General features: G+C 40.0%; 1 protein-coding gene across 4 annotated transcripts in view; it reads right to left on the bottom strand.

The window, feature by feature from the left end:
• LOC139717449 (presenilin-1-like) overlaps positions 1-21,210 on the bottom strand; it is a 43,972-nt gene that overhangs the window by 11,017 nt on the left and 11,745 nt on the right. For 3 of the 4 annotated variants that reach the window (XM_071628966.1, XM_071628958.1, XM_071628972.1), the window contains exons 3-4: positions 3,854-4,080; positions 730-871 (exon numbers count right to left, since the gene is read on the bottom strand). In XM_071628966.1, the coding sequence (XP_071485067.1) occupies positions 730-871; positions 3,854-4,080 (369 nt within the window). Of the gene's footprint in view, positions 1-729; positions 872-3,853; positions 4,081-7,776; positions 9,139-21,210 lie in introns of those variants that run through there. The other variant, XM_071628978.1, reaches the window with a different exon arrangement.

Here is a 21,210-nt window from a genome sequence, read left to right as displayed (position 1 = left end):
GTGTCCTTTTTTGTTACATTTGGTGGACACCGCGTAGCATGGTGACACATTGTGTAATTTTCTTGTAAAAGTAAAACTGTGGAAAGGAGAGTTAAGATATTTAGCTATCTGACTAATCTAGTAATTATGCATACTATATCAAATTTTGGTCAAGCTAATTGCATTAATTTGTCTTTTAGGACCAGATTTTAACTATCATGATGCTACATGGACACGTCACGATGCTACAGGACACCGTTACATATTGTTTTTATAACTTCATCAAAATTGAGTCTGAATGGCACAAAATTTCCAGGAAAATGTATGGTCTCAATACAAATGTAAAGCCTATAAACACTATATGTATAGCATAATTAGTATTGAGTTATATGCTAAAATGTAACACTTTGTGCCCCAACTTCACGGAATAACCCAAAAAGAGAAAACAAGAGGCAGAAAGCAAGGATGTGTTGTACATATGGATGTTTTATAATGACGGGGAAAACAAATAGAAAACAGAAAAGAATGTAAAACTCCTTATCTCCAGTAACACAAGTCACGTACAAATCCTCATTCTATAGAGATGTGTACACGACATAAATGGAAGCGAGCCAAATGTCCCACAGTATAAACAGAGGGTAAAGGTTTAGGAAGGATACGTGCACATGGGAATAACACAGGTACGCTACATGGTTCTGCCTTAAAGGGAGACATCAAAAACAGGCAGATTGTGCTGTCTTCCCATCTCACCTTATAACATCGGTACTTGTACAGGACGACAAGGAAGATGGTCATGATGAGGACGATGCCGATGATGATGAGGGCATTGGCCAGAGCGTTCCATGCTTTGGTTCCAGCCTGATCGGACTTTTCATGAAAAGGGGTATAAATCCTGGATTGGAGGATAGAGACAAACATGCAAAACAAAGCAGGTGTTACTACAGTTGTAGTAATCTTCATACTCAAGATATCTTTTAGGCTTTTCTTTTGACATCTACGTATATTCAGAGGATCACTGACAAACTCGCATTTCACACCTTCCACTCTTGTCCGAGGGGTCTTTTAATTCAATGTTACCTATTCAATGTACTTCAAGCAAAAGGAACATGCATAACCACTTGAACACATACAATCACATTGACAAGAGCCAACACAGAGATACATACTGCCATACACAAGCAACAAACTAGAGCAGTAGACTTGGATACTTTCTCACGCAATCACTACATTTTGTCATGGGTAAATGTAACATTCTAATGAATTCCTTAATTTCAATTGATCCCCTAAAGACCTGACATATGACCATCTTTAGACCAAAGAATGTTTCCTGATACATTTCCATCAGCATATGTTTAGCATTGCTATTGGACTTTCCCTGGAAAAGTTATGGATAGGAAATGACATTGTAGCTCCTGACCCTATAAACCTCTCATTGCTTTCCCCTGCAAGTGTTCACTATTGGTCTGTCATACACTTTACTGGATTATAGAATGACAATAATAAATCATCCCAAGTGCCATTTTGTTTTCACCGAGACCACAGGCCGAGATGAAATAGAACGGCACAAGGGATAATTTAGTATTTGGAGTTCTACAGCCCAGTTCTGGTGTATCGATCAACAGAACATGCATTAATTGTCATAGTAAACAGATGTTCCTAATCACCTCTAGGTGGTGGTTTCAGAGCCCTATACAGCAGCCTCGAAGAGCCTCGGCTGCAGTAAAAATGCTAGGGGGTTCGAGACGTCATTTTTTTGCCGACCCGGAAGTGATCATTGAAGGTCATCGCAAGCTAATGTAAACAGCCCAGCTATCGTCATCGACAGCCACTGACAAATACCACAAAACTTGCAAACTTTTGCGCTCAATCATGTTTGCGGTCATGTAAGAAATTCAAAAGCCCATGCTTTGTGTCAGAGGGGAACTCCGTCACCGTAGGAACAGAGCCAGTCGGGCCTGCAAGGGCTTGCCACGGCCTGCTCTGGGCAACATCAGCTCACACAGTATAAAAAGATGAGAAACCAGTTTTTGAGCAGGCTTTCGAATCTCCTCGAGGTTAAAAAACCCACTTGCAGTATAAACGGGGTATTCATCAGATACAATGCAGTGAAACAACCACATATACACACACACACACACACATATGCAAATAATTCAAAACAGCACAGATAAAGTATGATGTGGACTTTGTTCCTGTCATAAGTGTGTTTTCAAAGCCAAGGGGGAAAAATATATACCACAGTGAATGTGCTTTTAAAACTGATGTTCCATGTCACAAGACATAATAATCTTTGGAATATCTTTTCTCCTCACACAATACAAATTCAACAGACTTTGCAAACATCTAGAGCTAGCAAAGGCTGTAGTATCAAAGGTGGCTCATTTGCCATTTGAGAGGATAACTGCCTCAACATTACTACAATGTACTGTACCTCAAGCCCTCGATGAAAGTTACAATTTCCTATAATAAAGGTATTCATCTACTGTGATAGCCCTTTTTTTACACTGAACAAATATGATTCCCATGCACATGTACACTATACAGTGCACTATGCTGTACTACAGTATACTACACCGGCAATTTTCTTTCGTTATATCGAAATTTCATTATAACCGAACAAATAAACAATGAAAACACATAGAATGGATAATGTTGCGGCCTGAATTTTTACTTCGTTGTCACCGGAATTTCTTTATAACTGTGTTTGTTATAACAGGAGTGCACTGTAGTTAGAATTTGTCACTCATAAAAGACTTCTTTAAGACAAACATTCAGGCTGCAGGCAAGTAGAAAGCTGCAAAATATGGGACAATGAGCATGACCTCACCATTGGAATGGATTTCCAAGAGGGGGGGGGGGGAGATTCCAGTCTAAAATAGTCCATGTGACACACACTATCCCCTTTCAAAAATAGCCAAATGATGTCGTGTGATGCAAAAAAATTGATGATGGATGGCACGGTTAATATAAAGGGAAGCATCCTTCAACGTGAAGGAACGGGTCATTAATCTGCATTCTGTCCATTTGGAAAGTAGGGCTGGAGGGTGGAGCAAAGCACGTCCTGACATTTTGCGAAGATTAGTAATAGGGGTCATGCATTATGCATAGCGACTGATGGGATTAGTGCGGGCATGGTTGTAATACCCTGTCTATCCCTAACATTTCCATTTCCCTGCTAACCGCGATGAACCCAGACAGAGAAGAAAAATTATGTGCGAGATCTGCTCTCTAGGCACAATCAAAATTCTCGGAAACATGGTGCCACAGTAATGTTGCCAGTAAGCTGTTAGAAATATCTGAGCCATCCATTCTATCTATCCCACTTTGGCAGCCCACGCCAATTGTATAACACACACACACACACACACACACACACACACACACACACACACAAACACACACTGAAATACACACTCTCTCTGTAGGTGGGGACAGTTGTACACATGCTAATCTCTATAATATACTGTCCACATCTAAATACTCATTTGATAGTGCTCACATGTAATATTGTCAAGGTATGACTTGTCCCTCTGCTATAGGAAAAAGTCATATTTTTTTGTTTCTGTTTTTAAGTGAATTTCTGTCGCTCTTGCTTCCATTCTGCTTCCATTCTGTTGATGAACAATTCTTCTTTTTTTCTTCACATATTCACAGGAATCGTTTGCAGAACACCTAAATTATTTAATCTAAATTAGATGCTCAAGCCCACACAAGCGTAGCATCACTGAACATGCCTAGACTCTTTTAGGGGGAAGGAAAAACTTGTGAAAATGGAGGTCAAGAACACTGCTTTCCGGAAAATTCACTGCAGGGGTCTTTACATATACTGTGACTGCATGCAACATTCAGTACCGTTACAAGGCATCATACTCACAGGTAGACACCATCTGACTCTGTGTAGAAAGACACCGTGGAGATGGTTGCCACGACGACCAGCATGCACAGGGATACAGGGACGAAGAGCATGATGACATGTTTTGCTCCATACTTGAGGATCTCCTCCTCCTCCTCCTCGTCATCACCGCCTCCCCTGGCGAACTGGTTATTGGAACGGGCATCCCGCTGGCGCTCCTGGTTGTTACGCCTGCTGGCTGCATTAGCCTAGATGTACCAATCGATAAATACAGAGTATAAAGCAAAAGGAAAAGACCATTCCAAACTGAGTGGAGTTCTTGTATTCTAGCATGGGTGGTAGAAGGGGATGGGGTCAGCCAAACTTTTTGCCAAAAAAAACCTATTAAATTTCTAAATGTTTTAACTCAGAGAAATGTCTAGAATTCATCTACAATATGATAAGCAAATTCATGAAGAAATATGAGAGGGAAGTAAACATGTGTTTTGGTGTTATTTTGTGTATTACATGTGACTATTTAAAATAATTCAGATGAACTGTTTATTGTTTTATGAATATTATGGATACACAGTGAAAATTCCAATATTCGCAACTAAATTGAAAAAAGAAAATTTCCTTCCTTGACCGAAAAAAAAAAAAAATCCAACTACTCAAAAATGAAACCACAATACAGAGACACAATGTACAATTTACAGAGGTTCTGAGTTATCAATAAGTTTATCAACAAAGAATTCAACGTATTTCACAATGAACGTTTGCTGCATACAACAAACATCCCTCTCCTTGGTAAGTGACACTCTGACCTTCTTCCCTCTTGCCTGCCTGAGAAGTTGCCAAGGTTATTATTATTATTCTTTTTTTTTAACTGAGGTACATCAAACAAAACCATGGAAGGGTACATAGTACACAGTGACAAATCTGTACACATAACTGGTCAACAATCAGAGCTGGAAAACAGAGTTTTTAAAGTGAGTGTCCAACTTCCCATTTTTAAAGGGGAAATCCAGTCTAAATCTAAGTTAATCTGATAAGAAGAGTAAAATATTACGAGTGCAACGATAACATTTCGATCGAAATCGGGTGAAAAATAAGGAAGTTATGACATTTCAAAGTTACACTAATTATTCAGGAAATAGTTCTTGAACAGTCAATATGAATGCAAATGGTAAAGTGAAAATGTCATCCCCTCACAACTTGCCATATATAGTTTGTACATAAAATTTCCAAATTTCCAGTTTTTCATTCAAATGCAAATTTATGCCCGGGACTCACATCCTGGCATATCTACCTGATCACTATACTGAAGTTCTTCAACCAGGAATAACATCATGTTTCAGACTTCAATGAACATAGAACATAGAATTTTCGTCATTTTTTTTTTTACACGATCAGTGGAGACTTGAGAGGGTATGACAAGGGTAGCTCACTCATTTGCATATTCATATCCACTGTACAAGAACTGTTTTGCAGAAATTAACAAAACTTCAAAACGCCATAACTTCCTTATTTTTCATCTGATTTCAGTCAAACTTTCACCGTTGAACTCGTAAGATTTTACTCTTTTTTTTTCAAGGACTGGATTTCCCCTTTAAAGAAATGAGGTGATCATAGCATGGAGAGCTACCATAGCCCAAGATCAAAGCAAGGTTTTGTCTTTTGGAATCTGCATAAAAAATCATGTGCATGGGATAAAGAAATTGAGTGTTATATGCAACTGCTTTGTGAGGTTTTTTACAGCCAAAGAGCCTATCAAACATTGAGAAGGTACAGTCTGTAATTAACTTCAATTTTACTGATATGAGATTTTCTAGATGATGCCACAGGGGGGTTGAATGCAGTACAAATACACTTTTAAAAAGCACAATGTACAATAGCTAACAAATGATGAAAATATCCAGGCTAATCATTGCAAAATTCACACTTTAGATTGCCCCTTATCTTGTATCTAGAATAAAAAGTCATTTGTGGCAATGAACTTTACAGTAAAAGGATTTCAGCTGAGTTTCATGCAATTACTCTTAAAATAGTTGCCAAGGTTATTGCCCTAGGAAGTACATTTAGACCAGCGTTTTCCACACTCATCACTCAACAATAAGGAAATCAAAGTGATGAAGCGCTTCCTGCAAACACCTAGTGGAAGGATGGCCGGCAAGACAAGTTACATGCTGCATTTACAGTACTCGTATGTAGCACACCATGCCTTCCTACAAATTTACTGCCCTTTACAATAGACGGTATGTGTAGAACAAATCATGGCTCAGCCTCACAGTGGTCATGGGAATTTCATGCATTTACGAGTATACTACAAATCAAATAAATCATTACTTCGGGGAAAAAGAAGAAAATATGATGTCGACAACCATGTGTGCAGATTCACATAAAAGTAAGTGAACATTAGAATGTGCATGTTCAAGCAAAATATACACTCAATACACTACATGTATGTACATAATGCTGAACACGCACAGATATGTAAATGTACACTTGAAGTCATTGTTACAAGAAATCTAATTTTGGTGGGAATTTACAAAACAAGCAAAAACGGTCCTACCAGATTTGTCTCATGCAAGTGTTGTACAGCCACCTCAACTGAGTGCTTTACACATCTCACAAATTTCTAATTCGCACCGACCTACATTGTACGCTAACTTGAGAGTACAATGTACATTTTGTATGTACACATAATCTAAACATTTAGTCATTTACATCTCTTCCCCTCAATCATTCTTATGTACACAGTACTGTTATTTGTCTTCAAACTACATTTGTATGGCAATAACAAGCTAGCACGCACAAGATGAGAGATAGTAGTACAATCTCTCAGTGTGCACTCAACCACTGTTCAAATTTTAAAAACACAGACTCAAACTCAATGAACTTGAAAAAGACTGACTGACTGACAAAGTGTAATGTACATACCAATGTACATTTGTATTTATGTAATACTGCAAATCAATATCTCACACAATTCTCTGAGAAATGAGCAATTTTTGCTTGCTTGTGAATGGCCTAATCAACTTCAACTTTCCAATTCTGAAAGACCCATTTGTAAAAAAAAAATAAAAATAATAAAGAAAGAAAGAAAAAAAAATTGACTGTTAAAGGTCCAGTTTACCTTTAGATGCAGTGATTTGTAAAAATGTTCAAGATATCACATTTGATGCATACATTGTATGTGTACGTCTGATACATTGTATCACAAAACATCCTACCATATAAAAATTTTGCAATAAAGCCTAAAATATACGGAGATATCAGTATTTTTCTCAATAAACCCTAACTGTAGACAGTTTAATCTGGAAGCATTCTTATATAAATATTGTTCACATTTTGTGTATTTAACAATACTTAACATCGGTTATATGGGTTCAGTTTCTACAGTGGTTGTTTCTATCCCTAACTCACATTTTAAAACTATTTTAAAGCACTAATGCTGTGTTTTTGTTTTATCTGCAAATGGTAAATTATGCCTTTAAGATATGTACTCTGTACATTTTTTTTTACTTTTTCTTTTTTTGTAACAAAACTATGTTAGGTCTCCACTCCGAAATGTGCTTGAAGATTTTGAATACAATCTGAGAAGTTATCTCATGATGTAGATACCATGTATCCATACATGCATCAGGGGCCTATTGCATAAAATGTTTAACCTGAGAAAACTCAGGTTGTATTCAACAGAGCTTTTCCCTATCTGTGTGAAAGTCAACGGCAGAATCATGCTAACCTGAGTTTTCAGTTCTTACCAAAATTCTTCTCAGGTAAAAAGATTGATGCGCAACAGGCCCCTGGGTCCCGTTTCCATGACAAATTTGCTCTCAGCCAATGAGATGCAAGGATTTCAGTAGTTTATAACAATTATCATAACTTACTAATTTTATTGATAACAAGTTTTATGAAATGGGGCCCTGGTCAGCTGTTCCTTCTGCTGCCCACTGTTCACTTACTTTTCGTCTGCTCCTGTGAAATGAGGCTTCTGATCTGGACCGGTCTGGGTGGATGAGGAGCACGGCGCATTCATCCCCCTCACCCTCCACATCACTCTCCCTCTCATCGCTCATCTTGTGAGTAGCAGATTGTTAATAATATTCCTCAAGAAAGGGTTTGTGGCGGTGACTGAACAATTAGCACCAAACTGCAGTCCAGAAGTCGCTTTGCGTTAATAGCGGATGTCACGCTCAGTTCACTCGGGGCAACGGCAAGGCACAATGTGAGATGCTTCTAATGCAATCTGTACAACTCATCACCATCTCAGTGATAGCCTATCTTGCGAGCTTACCATCCCTTCCGTGGTCAATGGAAAGGGCAGGATATGAGCTTCGAGGAATGCTTCGCTTGATGGCCCGTGAGATCGCACATGCATACAAAACAGCTTCGTCGCTTAATGGACTAATTTGTTCTGGGCACCAATAGACATGCGAGCGGAAGAGAAATGAACAGATTCAAATCCCTCGAGATCTAAAGGGCATCTTTGAAGGACTCTGATTAAAAACTTCCAAGTCAACTGCACAACATGCTACACAGCAATTTGCTCGCTCGGATTTCTACTTGTAGAAAGACACATTTGGAAGACAAAGATGTTGAGGTACATGTACAAAGCACACTTGTAAGTAAGATCTGACTCGCTGAAAATCCCTGGGTGTTATTCCATCATCATCCGCAAAGTGTCTACGAAATGAACGAGTTCTCCTTCTTATCAAGATCATCATCATGGCTGTAAATCTGGGGTATGGGCTGCAAGAAAGCAGACTATGCCATTCAGATACTGTAGCCACACGTTACTGGTTTGCAGACAAACAACCTTAGGCAACCTACTAAGCCTTTCTGCCAACCAATGATGGTGTTATAATTTGCTGATTGGAACACAGAGTCACTGACATGTAACAAGCAGCATCCATGCGAGGGGAAGGGATGGTTATAATTACAGCAAAGTGGCGTCCCTGTCCGACATTGAAGAGGAGAACAAGTCACTACCCAGAGTAATGATTTGATGACTTGCCAGCGGGCGGGCGGGTGAGTCGGTATTGCATGATTTGACAAGCACACACAGACACAAACACATGGGTGACAGACGATCCTTGCCTGCAGACATGTGATCCCCTGGCACTGCCCAAGACCAACACACTGATGCAGAGAAACTCCCAGAGCTTCGTGCCCCCTTCAAGCAACGCTTTCTCACTCCGATCCCACCAGCTACAGGGGCAGCATCATACCAGACATGTGACCCTACTGTTGTGCCTCCGTGTCTGATATCCGGGGAGGCAGGCAGGCAGGCCAGCTACTGCATAGCATCAGTCATGCTCCACAGCTGCACGCTCTCAGAGACTTCAGTGAATTCTGTCCAAATCCACAGAAAGGTCCATTAAATACATATGAGGCAGGCTACAAATGCGCATCGGGCAAATATGCATTTTGATATGCAGCTTCACACACATCCGTGATTACAGATAATCCTGAAACCACTCTATGACCTCACAGGGTGAATGCATACATACACACCCAATCACTAGAGCACTGTTTGTTCAAGGTTAGAAATTACTTCACACAGCCAGAAACAGACAGCTGCACTAGACTATTAAAGCTGGCAATACATGTACGGTACCTGCTATACAACCATAAACTTTGTGTACAAAATTAGATGTACAGCGTACATTGAGCATTCATGCAATAACACTTGGGCATTTCAAGCTGTTCTATGCTGAGTGCATTTTGTGTGGGTCTGTCGATCGGCACAGACAAATAAACCTTTTGAAACCACTGGCTCAGAAACGAGATTGAAATGCACTCAACTGTGAAGAGAAAGACCAAAATGAATGGTCTTTTATTCTGTCCAGAAGGCACCATCCACTTCCACCATACATCATAGACACACACATATCAGATATTATCTCTACACAACTATAGTGGTTCAATCAAATTTCATCATATCCATTATATTGTAATTGAACAGTGGTCTCCACATAATGAGGTAATTTTTGCATTATAGGGCACAGGCTGAAAGAACAGTTCCAAGGCAAGTTATCTCATACCTGAAAGTCAGGCAGGCATTTCCATTATTAAATTGGAAAAAACTATCCGGACAAACCTGCTCTATATTCACAGCTTTCAGCAAAGAAAACAATTTTATTCTATAAATATAGATTCTGAGGTAATGAGAAGCAATAAAGCAACTCATTGGTTTCACTTTTTAACATTGTATACCTGTATAGTGCAGCATGTGATCAATTTGTCATACAATGTATTGTGTGCTACAAAGTAAACACACATTTATAAATGCATGCCATGTACAAACCCTTGCAACAGCACTACACACTGCTATAATAAAGGCATAATTTACCATTTGCAAATGAAACAAAAACCCAACATTAGTGCTTCAAAATAGTTTTGAACCAGTATAATCGATGGTAAGTATTGTTGAATATAGGCCTACAAAATGTGAACAGTAATTATGATAAAAATGTTTCCAGACTAAACCATCTACAGTTATGGTTTAATGAGAAAAATAGTGATACCTCCTTATATTTTAGGCTTCATTGCAAAAATTTTATATGGTGGGATGTTTTGTGATACAACTGACCTACATATATGCATTAAAAGTGATATCTTGAACATTTTTAAAATCACTGCTCCCAAAGGTAAACAAGACCTTATACCCTTTAGCAAATGAAGATTCTGTACAGTCATGGCCTGTGGTTCACTGGAAGGTACAGAAATATCGCTCTCATTTCGACTACTTTCTAAAAATGATGCAAATTAGCTCACCTACATTGTACATGTTTATTTTTGTGTGTAAGTTATGTTTATTTATAGACTTTACCAGGAGTACTTTTGTTGAACTCTAACCTCTTTCAAATTACATAATTATGTATTCTATATATAATGGAAACAAAATATGGTAAAGCTTAAAACTAAAAAAATAAAAATTAAAAAAATGGACAAGCGGTCTGGGGCGTTTCAGTGACTAATGGGTTAAACTACACAAAAAAGGGAAAATGATAACTCCTCGTAAAATGTATCTTGCTACAAATGTAGCTCTTGAGAAAAACAAAGGGTACAGGTGTATTCAAGTTACATCTCCACTGAGATGCTAACCTTTCTTCTGGCTACTCTTTATGAAAAAAAAAAAAATCACATGGTCGTGAGGACAGCAGAATTTGCTGCAGCACATGGGTGCATGAAACATACATGTATTGGACAGCAAAGTACATGTAGTCTACCCAGGGATCAATGGCAAAGCACAGGTTATAAATTGTACATCCTGTTCCTTGAAAGCATTTCATGAAAAACTGGGATATCTTTGAAGGACAATGAGTGACTTTAGTTCTTACACATGACAGATGAGTTGTGGCTGTAGTAACATAAATACCATGCTGCGTATGTTACAGTTTATACAGTTTCATCATAATAAGTGTGCGGGATCTGTGACAATTTAAACGAAGCATGCTCTCCACTAAATCGGGTGCACCACTTAATTGGGTAAGAAATACTTAGCCCGAAACAACCCAATCGCGTGTATGTGGAGACTACTGAAAGCTACACTTGTGCAGGCCTACGTACAAACTGTATGAATTGATCGAATTGCAATAATCATAAGTAAGCTTTGTAAAACATAACCTTGAAACCTTCTTTCGAAAATGAGTACTCTGCATCCTCTTCCATACTTTGCAGCACATTGCTGTAATCATTTACAGTTGTACTACAATTGATGCTGGTAGAAGTGAATATGACAGACCAACCTATCAACCACACAATTTGTTACGTAGCCAGTTGTTGTCAATCAAATGCTACACTGTGTACGAGAATTGGAGTTGTTCCTCATATCATCAAAAATTCATTATCTCCCCACAAAAGGGGGCCTTGCAGGTGGTGTATGTATAATACCAATATACAATGTACATTTTTACTGTTGTACAACCACCATTTGCCTCTTTTATTCCATCTTGCAGTACCTGATTAAAAAAACAACAACAAAAAAACCAGCCTTATATTTATAACATGAACATTATGGCCACAGCTACAATTTTCAAATACTGGTCCCACAAATTATCATTTCTTAGCCACAAGTGTGCAGTCTGATAACATAGACCTACAATTGTACTGTGCCCTTCCAACTACGTTGTACATCCCCCCCCCCCCCCCCCCCCGTTTGCTATAATTCTAATTTACATTGAAACATGTGATGAATTGTTCCAAACACACATTACGCATACAATGAAGTGTACACCCATACATAGGGCACTACACATGTACTGTGAGTGTGCTCCTTGCAATGTAACATACGTTTGTACGTATGTCATGGGTTGATCGGGTATGCACCATGGAGTGTTCACTGACTGCCTACACACCAATGAAAACTGCTGTTTATCATGCACACAACTCTGGAGAATCAAACCACAAGAGGGCTCACTCCAGTATAACCAACTCGTAAAAAATGATTGCTGAAAGAGGGATGATTTCATAAATGCATCTATTAGTGTTGTGCCCATAGAGTGTTAGAAATTTAAAAGGCTGCAACAAAAATACCCTTTTATGCAACAAGGCATGTGCATAAACCTTTTGTACACTTCAATTACTGATTGCTAAGCAGAATTTGTTCAGCCTGTACTTCAGGCTACTAATGTGTATAATTTCTCAACAGAACATGTGGCAGCTTTGCTCTAAGGATTATAAAATTACCCAAAAAAAGTTAACAAATAAGTCTCTGCCAGTTCAAGTTATATTGATAGTGAAGAAGATGAACTTTGTACATTACACACTGATAAACTTGTTGTAAATGGACAAAATAAAGAGCTTACATTGTAGCTCAAGTTCACCTAGAGAATATAATGCACATTTGTCATAAACTTGTATCCCTGTAAATGTACCATGTACAATGTACATGTAGAAAGAAGGCAGCAGATGACAGCTTTCTTTGGGCATCACAAACACATATGGGGCATCACAGAAAATACCACAGTAAGGGGGGCAAGCTCGACAGTGCGGTGCAGGTATTGTATGAATGCTCTACCCAAAGCTCAAATTATGTTTGAGCAATGACCATTAACACATACTGTAAAACATGATATATTCGCGGCATGAATTTTTCGCGAATTGGAGCCGACGGCCTTTTTTGCGGCATGAAATTTTCGCGAACTGCCACTAACATTCAATGCATATAGTGTAGACAAGAACTTATGTGTGCATTTTAATTTCGCGAATCTTGGCACTCGCGAAATTTGCGAAATTAAAATGCGCGCAAACATTCCTCGTTTTACAGTATGAAGCAGTCTAAACTGAGCATGGAATCTGGCAATCTAACAAACTTGTAATGTGCCAACTTTTGTCGGAGGGGAAAAGGAATATCATACACGTAATTCTATGCTTATAAGAACTGGCTTTCCAGTTGTAATTCTAATTAGTGATCTACCGGTATGCATGTGGAAGGGGACATGCATGTTGTGCCTGTTTTGGTCCGTGGACTAAATTCTGAATCTGAAATACCCTTAAGCCCTTTTTACACTTGTGTTTCTTAACCCCGGACTTTCTCTGACCCAGGACTATCGTTAGTCCCGTACCAAGTTTTTTCAGCTTTTTACACTCGCCAATTAGTCCCGTACTAAGCTCTTGTCCGGGGCTAAGGAAAAATTGACCTTTTTACACTCGTATTTCTTAGTCCGGTACTTTCCAAACCACATGAATATTCATGACTACGCTGTGTACTGTACACATACACGCACGCACCGGCAGCACTTGATTACCTCGTTTCTGATTGGTCAGTGAGGGTCGGACTTCGTCTCCTTCGCTTAGCCCGGGATTATTTTTTCGTTGTGTTTACACTCACTTGCTTGGCACCAGCAATTGCGGTGCTAACCCTGCTATTTTGCAGGGCCAGATAGTACGGGATTATCGGTGGGGCTAGCCCACTTTGGCAAAAACGAGTGTAAACAGAAAGTGGGCTAAGGATAGTCCCGTACCAACGGTGGGGCTAAGGCCCCCCCTTAGCCCCACCGTTGGTTCGGGACTAAGCAAAAATTTACAAGTGTAAAAAGCCTTAAAGTTGTACATTCAGGCCTACAGTCTGTTTGTGTTTATCCACTTTACATGTAAATAGTTTTATAGCATGAGTGATATCCTATTTTGAATCATACTTGAGAACTACATCAACATTTGCTATTAAACAACTTTGCTTTCATTCTCTTGTTTCCTGAGAGCTTTCATCCTCATCCTCCTCAGCAACTTGACCCCCAAAAGTGAAAGTGAAGGTTACATTAGTTTACACTGTATACTGTGTCACTTTCACTTTAATACGTGTATAGTGTAATCAAGGAGGTTCAAGAGAATGGAGTCACAACTGTCTTATTTCCTTTGAACCATGTTTGATGCCGCCACTTTAAAATATTTGAAGCATGTGCCAAATTGGATCCTCTGCACAAATAGGAAGACAATTGACTTGTGCCTCATTGCATAATCACCAGCCACTTTCTATTGGAATATCTTTGTGATTGTAATTACTTTTCACCATCCCTACTTATAAAAGATAGGTTTCACATGATACAGCTATGATTTACACATTTGCATGTATTTCTAAACAGGATCGAATCATGTTTTATATGCTTCATTAATAAGTGAGATTTCAAATCACTTAGTAAATAATAATAATGATAAACAGTTCTTAGAACGCACAACAAACATTTCTATATTCACATATAATTAACAATTATCAAAAAGATGAGTTTTTAACACAGATTTGAATTTATTAAAATGCATAATGTATCTAATACTAAGAGGGAGATTATTCCATACAATGATGGTGCCATTTCCCCAAAAGCTCTATCACCAAATGTTTGACACAAGTATTTCAGAGAGATTTTTTGATTTTGAGTGCAGATTACAACCAGGATGATATGGCTTGATGTGTTCACTGAGGTATGCAGGGGCATTTCCATGAAAACATTGTCATAAATACACAGGCAGGGATGCCAAGTTCAAAGAATTTTAATGAGTGAGATTTTCATGACTCCGCATCTCGGTGCACGAATGTGCACGCGAGCGAGGGTGTTGGAGGGGTTTTTCCGTTCCCCCCTCCCACGGTAGGGAGCTTTTTCCATTTTAGCTCCTAATGGTGCAATCAGGTGCATACTTAAGTGACTTTTTGTTACTTATTTTTAAAGACAAAAGGGAAATATACCTTCAATTTCAACTATCACTTTAATCCTTTGAGCTATGCTCATTATTATAGGCCCAAGCTGCAGACTTCGCCCGATGCGTGAGAATAATGGGTGCCATGCGTGAGATCGTGAGACGGCCCCTAAATGCTTGAGTCTCAAGCAGAATGCGTGAGACTTGGTAGCTCTGCACAGGCAAAATATGGTCAGCATTACGTCAACATTCAAAATGAGTCTTCAGATTGCTCAGCAAGATGGCGGCATCACACCTCAATCATCAATGGCACAAATGCACCCGTGGAATTCTTTTGTACAATGTACACACATCAATAGAAATCTGACAACTGTTTGAACAAGATTTTAAGCTATTTTCAAAATATGAGAAAATAGTGATATTTTTACACTTTCATTTGACCTTTGACCCCAACGGCCCAAGTCTCTCCCCATAAAATTATATTGTGCAGTAACACATGTATACCTAGTATTAATCCAAGTGTATGCATGTTCCAAGGCCTTCACATCGACACTTTGTGGTGGAGGCATAGAAAACTAGAAATATCACTTAAGGTGATTAATACCCCCCCGCCCCGTGACGACAGTCTTACCCAAGGAATGATCTTTCCTTGATCTTCTGCCATTTAAATGCCGTTACCATGGCAACGCAGCTTCCGACACGTCCGAAAAATATGTCTTGCACATCTTCCCACCAAGACTATTGTGTGTGCCACATTTCATAAGCTTTTGTCAAAAACTGAGGAAGTAGTTCAATCCACAAGATCTTTCCTTGATCTTCCACCATTAATATGCCGTTACCATGGCAACGCAGCTTCCGACATGTCCAAAAAATATGTCTTGCACATCTTCCCACCAAAACCAATGTGTGTGCCACATTTCATGAGCTTCAGTCGAATACAGAGGAAGTAGTTCAATCCGCAAGATCTTTCCTTGATCTTCTGCCATTTATATGCCGTTACCATGGCAACGCAGCTTCCGACACGTCCGAAAAATATGTCTTCCAAATCTTCCCACCAAGATCAAGGTGTGTGCCACATTTCATAAGCTTTGGTCAAAAAAACTGAGGAAGTAGTTAAATCCGCAAGATCTTTCCTTGATCTTCTGCCATTAATATGCCGTTACCATGGCAACGTACTTTCGGGTACTGTCGAAAAATGCGTCTTGCACATCTACAACCAAAGGCACACATCTGTACCAAGTTCCATGGAAATTGGGCAAAAACTGAGGAAGTAGTTTGCAACACAAAATTTTCCATCATTTTGGCTCATAATATGTGAGCTGTTACCATGGCAACATACTTTTTGTCACTGCATGAGAATTGGAAGAACACTGATGAAGCAGTTTTGCCATGAAGCATTTTGCCCTATATTTTACCAATAACACGCCGTTACCATGGCAACGCACTTTTTGCCACTGCGGAAATATGTGTCTTGCACATTAACATATTCAGATGAACATCTGTACCTAATTTCATAAAAATTGATCAAAAACTGTGGGAGGAGTTCGCGACGCAAGATTTGTACCCATTTTTGCCCATAATATGCCGTTACCATGGCAACGTACTTTTGGGTACTGTCAAAAAATACGTCTTGCACATCTACAACCCAAGGCACACATCTGTGCCAAGTTTTATGGGAATCGGTTGAAAACTGAGGAAGTAGTTCGCGACGCAAGATTTGCAACGGACCGACCGCCCGACCGCCCGACCGCCCGACCGCCCGACCGCCCGACCGCCCGACCGACCGCCCGACCGCCCGACCGACCGCCCGACCGCCCGACCGTCCGCTTATTCCTATATACCCCCTTCAAACTTCGTTTGGCGGGGGTATAATAATTACAGCCAGTTGGAACTCCATCTCTTAAATCTCCTTGGTGTAACTTACAACACATTGCTTTATACAGCTGTATATGACACCGTGTGAAATAAAATACTGTATACGCTATATATTTCGCGTGGGTTTTATTTTCGCGAATTTCGCGAGTCGGGAGCTATTCGCGAAATTAACAACATGCGAAAATATTACCTTCCAAAATGAATCCCTTGCCTTGATGATACGAACATTTCAGTACTAGTATACCATGTCACGGCTTACCGAACAGACCATGCTGGCTAAGCTTGTTTACGCACGTCCACGTCTACTTACAAATACTGTAGAGAGCCAATCCATTATCGCAAGGGGACCACTCGTCAGAAATCTAGCGCGATGGACTTAACCACTTCAAAAATGTTGAATTCTGACTTACTAGTTCGCAGAGTTTGGTAAGTTTTTTTCATGCAGTGTATAACTAGTGTCATTCTTATTTGCTAGTAAGTTGAAAATTCACACTTTCTTTGCCACTTCATATTTTCTCTGGTCCCCCAATCGCGAATTTAACCACTCGCGAAAATGTGTGACAGCGGCAATTCGCGAAAATTTATGTACGCGAAAATTATAGCGTATACAGTACCTCATCCCCATGTTTAATAGTCTAATGATTTCATTTTCATTGAGCAGGCTTCATATATGCCCAGGACAAAATGGAGAAATCTGATAATACACTACAATGCATATGATCGTCAGAACACAAGAAGGCAACATCACCAACAAGAAACTTTGTACCAACATCACTATAAAAGTTTTATGGTCAAGGTGGATAATAGGAGTACATACGCACATATATGGTGTAAGCACTCACTCGGCAACAGGTACACAATAGCTGCAGTCACACTGCCACAAGATCGCGATTGAGATCGTGATCTTTAAGACCTCGATCTTTTGCCAGTGTGACTTCAAACTTTTTGCAAAACTTCTCCCGAAACTTCTCACTCAAACTAGGGTTAATTCCTCAAATCCCGGCTAACCTTCTCAATCTTTTGCCAGTGTGAATGCTAGAAACTGAAACTTTGCAAAGTTTGCCACACAATGACCAGTCCACCATCTGTGCTTCTGAAGCCACTGTAATGAAAAGGAGTGTATTGTTACGTCAAAATTGCCAGCTGTCAGATGGCCTACTTTTTCTCCATTCTTGCGCACGCGCACTAGTGACCCAAACTTCTCAATCCAAAGATCCAAAGTTTGGCTGCCAGTGTGAACAGACCACAAAAGATTGTGAAAACTTCATGATCTTGAAGTGTGATCCCTATTCAAAATTTTTCGGCACATGTACATGGTTGTACGCTATCATCATGGAAATCCCCTTCCCTTCCTTATTGCACAGCAACTGGTGTGTTTATCATGATTCAGGATATCCTCTTGTACGTACACAAAATCTCTACAGACATCCACCCACTGTGACCAACACATTGAACATATGACATTTACAAGTGCTGTTTTGCCAAGTGCTGTTGAGTGTTACAAAAATTTTGGTAAACTGTACAGTCCAACAACATACATTGTAGTACACAGCTGCATAGCATAATGGCAATGCACCATTTTCAACCACTGACTGGAACTTCATCACGATAATGATTGGTATAACAGAGAATTTCAGAATACTGTATAAGTGGTTTCTTTCGCGGTGGTTTTATTTTCGCGCTTTTCGCGCTTTGAGGTTGAACCGCGAATTTAACATCACGCGAAAATGTTTTGAACTCATGGCTTGTTACAACGCTATCATTACCGACCGCGAATTTAAACACACGCGAAAAAGTCGGCACCGATGGAAACCGCAAAAGTTTCTGTACGCGAAAGAAACCACTTTTACAGTATACTGGATATGTTATATTGCATGAGTTCACAGCATAACATTTTGCTCTAATATTTGATGACTCTTCTATATTTATATAATATTGGATGCACTTGAGTGGTATATCAGATATATTGCATTCATCAACAGGAATATTGCACGAGTCGAAGACGAGTGAAATATTCATGTTGATGAATGCAATATCAGGCCTCGAAATAGGATTTTGGAGGGGCAAGGCCATTTAGAAAAGGGCACTTTTTCCAAGAGGCCAGGGCACTTAGGTCAGTCAGAGGGGCACCAAGGCCACATTGGAAAGGGCATGTTGGGTGTTTATACATGATGTGAATGCCCCATACAATTGTAGAGCTGTATGCTATCGACCGTGCTGCTACACTCCAGCAGCGCACGCACGCATAACAGAGACTCCAACTCTCCCGTTTTCGACGGGAGATCTCCCGCCGAAAGCCCATTTTTGCACAATCTCCCGTTCTCCCGTTTGAGATTTGATTTCTCCCGCCCTAGCTCTGTGTCTCCCGGTGGAAAGGATTTCTTACTTATTTCTATCGTATGTTGAAAAAATAAGCCTAAGATAGCACCAGTGAACATCTAGAATCCTAGGAACTTCGCACTTCGCACACATCAACTTGGAGTCTCCCGTTTGCTATGGGTTTCGGGCGGGAGAATCTCCCGATCAGAAGGTGCTTGGGGTTGGAGAGTCTGGCATAAGATCTCTCCGCAGCAGACGACGTTAGGCAGTAGGCCATATGCAATACGATGTAGGTTCTGTAATACAGTACGTTCTCAACGCGTACGCCGCGCTCACTTTGGAGCACTTCCGGCGCCATTTTGCTTTGAGAGCATGCGGGCATGAATGCAGAGCGAGAGAGATGGCAATGCTCGCAGCCGTCCGACAGGCCTGGCATTTTTTAGCATGGCTTGCGACCACTTGCTCCGGCCCGCCGCTGCCTAGCTAGTAACTCTATGGCCGCTGCGCTGCGGAGGCAGTCGGGACGGTAAAAGCCGGTCGGGCGTACATGTAAGTAGACTTCTACGCGTACATGTACGTAGACTTCTACACGTCGTCTCGTATCTTGGAAAGATACTTTGAGTTTGAATCAGATATATTGGGACGCGAGTGAACTGAAGGTATGATATTTGAGATCAGGAAAGTTGTTCAAGCTTATTAAAGTGTAGACTTTGAGAAAGGGCATATTATACGTCATAAATAATAACTTTCATTCTAAAAGGGCACCACGGCCACAAGAAAAAGGGCACATTTTTTTTTTGGCCGTAACTTTGATCAAGGAAAAAAAGGCATTGCGGCCAACGAGAGGGGTACCGACGGCCATGGCCGTCGGTGGCCGTCGGTTTATTCGAGGCCTGCAATATATCTGATATACCACGAAAGAAATCCAATATCATTATTATTATACATATACAAACCACTTTCCACGACAACACCACATTCAATTTCAAAAAAAAAAAAAAAATGAAAAAGGGTTTCACTCACATTCGACATGAAAGTGATCAAAACGTCCACGGCAATTCCTTCTCTGTTAAATAGGCCTATGCTCTAAAAACATCTAGAGCACTTTTTGTTGCCTTTCGTGTGTTCAATGCGTCTTTTTCTCTCAGAATGTTTTCGAATTCGTCAGAGTCTAGAGTCGCGAACCGTGGAGGCCGCCATTGTTGTTTACAAAATCTAACCTTTCAACTTGTATACAGAGGTACAGTACAGTACAGTACAGTACAGCATATCAGCGAGCGACTGCCGGAGACCGGGCCCGGCCGCACAGACGATTTACGTGTACTCCTATGGCATTTCTCAACCTCATCGCGCAATGCCACTGCACTTTGCTTTCTTTGCAAGCGATACTGCGCATGCGTATAAAGAAACATTTGCGTGCGTTATTGACAGCAGAGTACAATATTGGAAACCATATTGTACTCTTTTTCTCCATTGATACGGGTAATGTAAAATGCATAGGACAGGTATTATGCTAACAATATTGCATGTCATTAAGCAAACCCCTTGCAGGAATATTGATACATGGTTTTATTGTATCGAAAAAGTGGCTTGTTATGTATAATAATGAGTGATAGCTAACAATCTTTCATGCCCAGTAGATAATGTGATCTCTTACAGCTGTATGGGGGGGGGGGGGGGGGGGGGGGAGATGTGGACATACCACACTACATGGATTATCATGGCCTACAGTGTAACTCTCTGTATCCTGCAGCAGAAAGCTGGTATGAATCAGTTTGGTTCTAGTTTCTATACAATGATACATCTACTCATCCACTGAACTACGACTGTATGTACATGATGTATGTTGCTGGTAAAATGAAAAAAAGGGGGGACCACAGCCGAGCATGGGCAAAACATACAAATGGTGCACTCAAATACGAATTGTGTAGGTTTCATGGCAGCATTTAAGAAGCTCGGTAAGAAAATTTTGGAAATGGAATCAATGCAAGGTTGAGGACATCTATGAATTAAAAAACTTTTGATTACCATGGTATTCTGATGCAAACCCTGTATCTTGTTTACATCAT

The sequence above is a fragment of the Diadema antillarum genome, unplaced genomic scaffold (genome assembly GCF_040938485.1).
Source record: "Diadema antillarum isolate AM-2024a unplaced genomic scaffold, OU_Dant_1.0 scf00000007, whole genome shotgun sequence".
In the NCBI taxonomy this organism is placed as follows: Eukaryota; Metazoa; Echinodermata; class Echinoidea; order Diadematoida; family Diadematidae; genus Diadema; species Diadema antillarum.
This window is presented reverse-complemented; position numbering and strand designations above follow the sequence as displayed.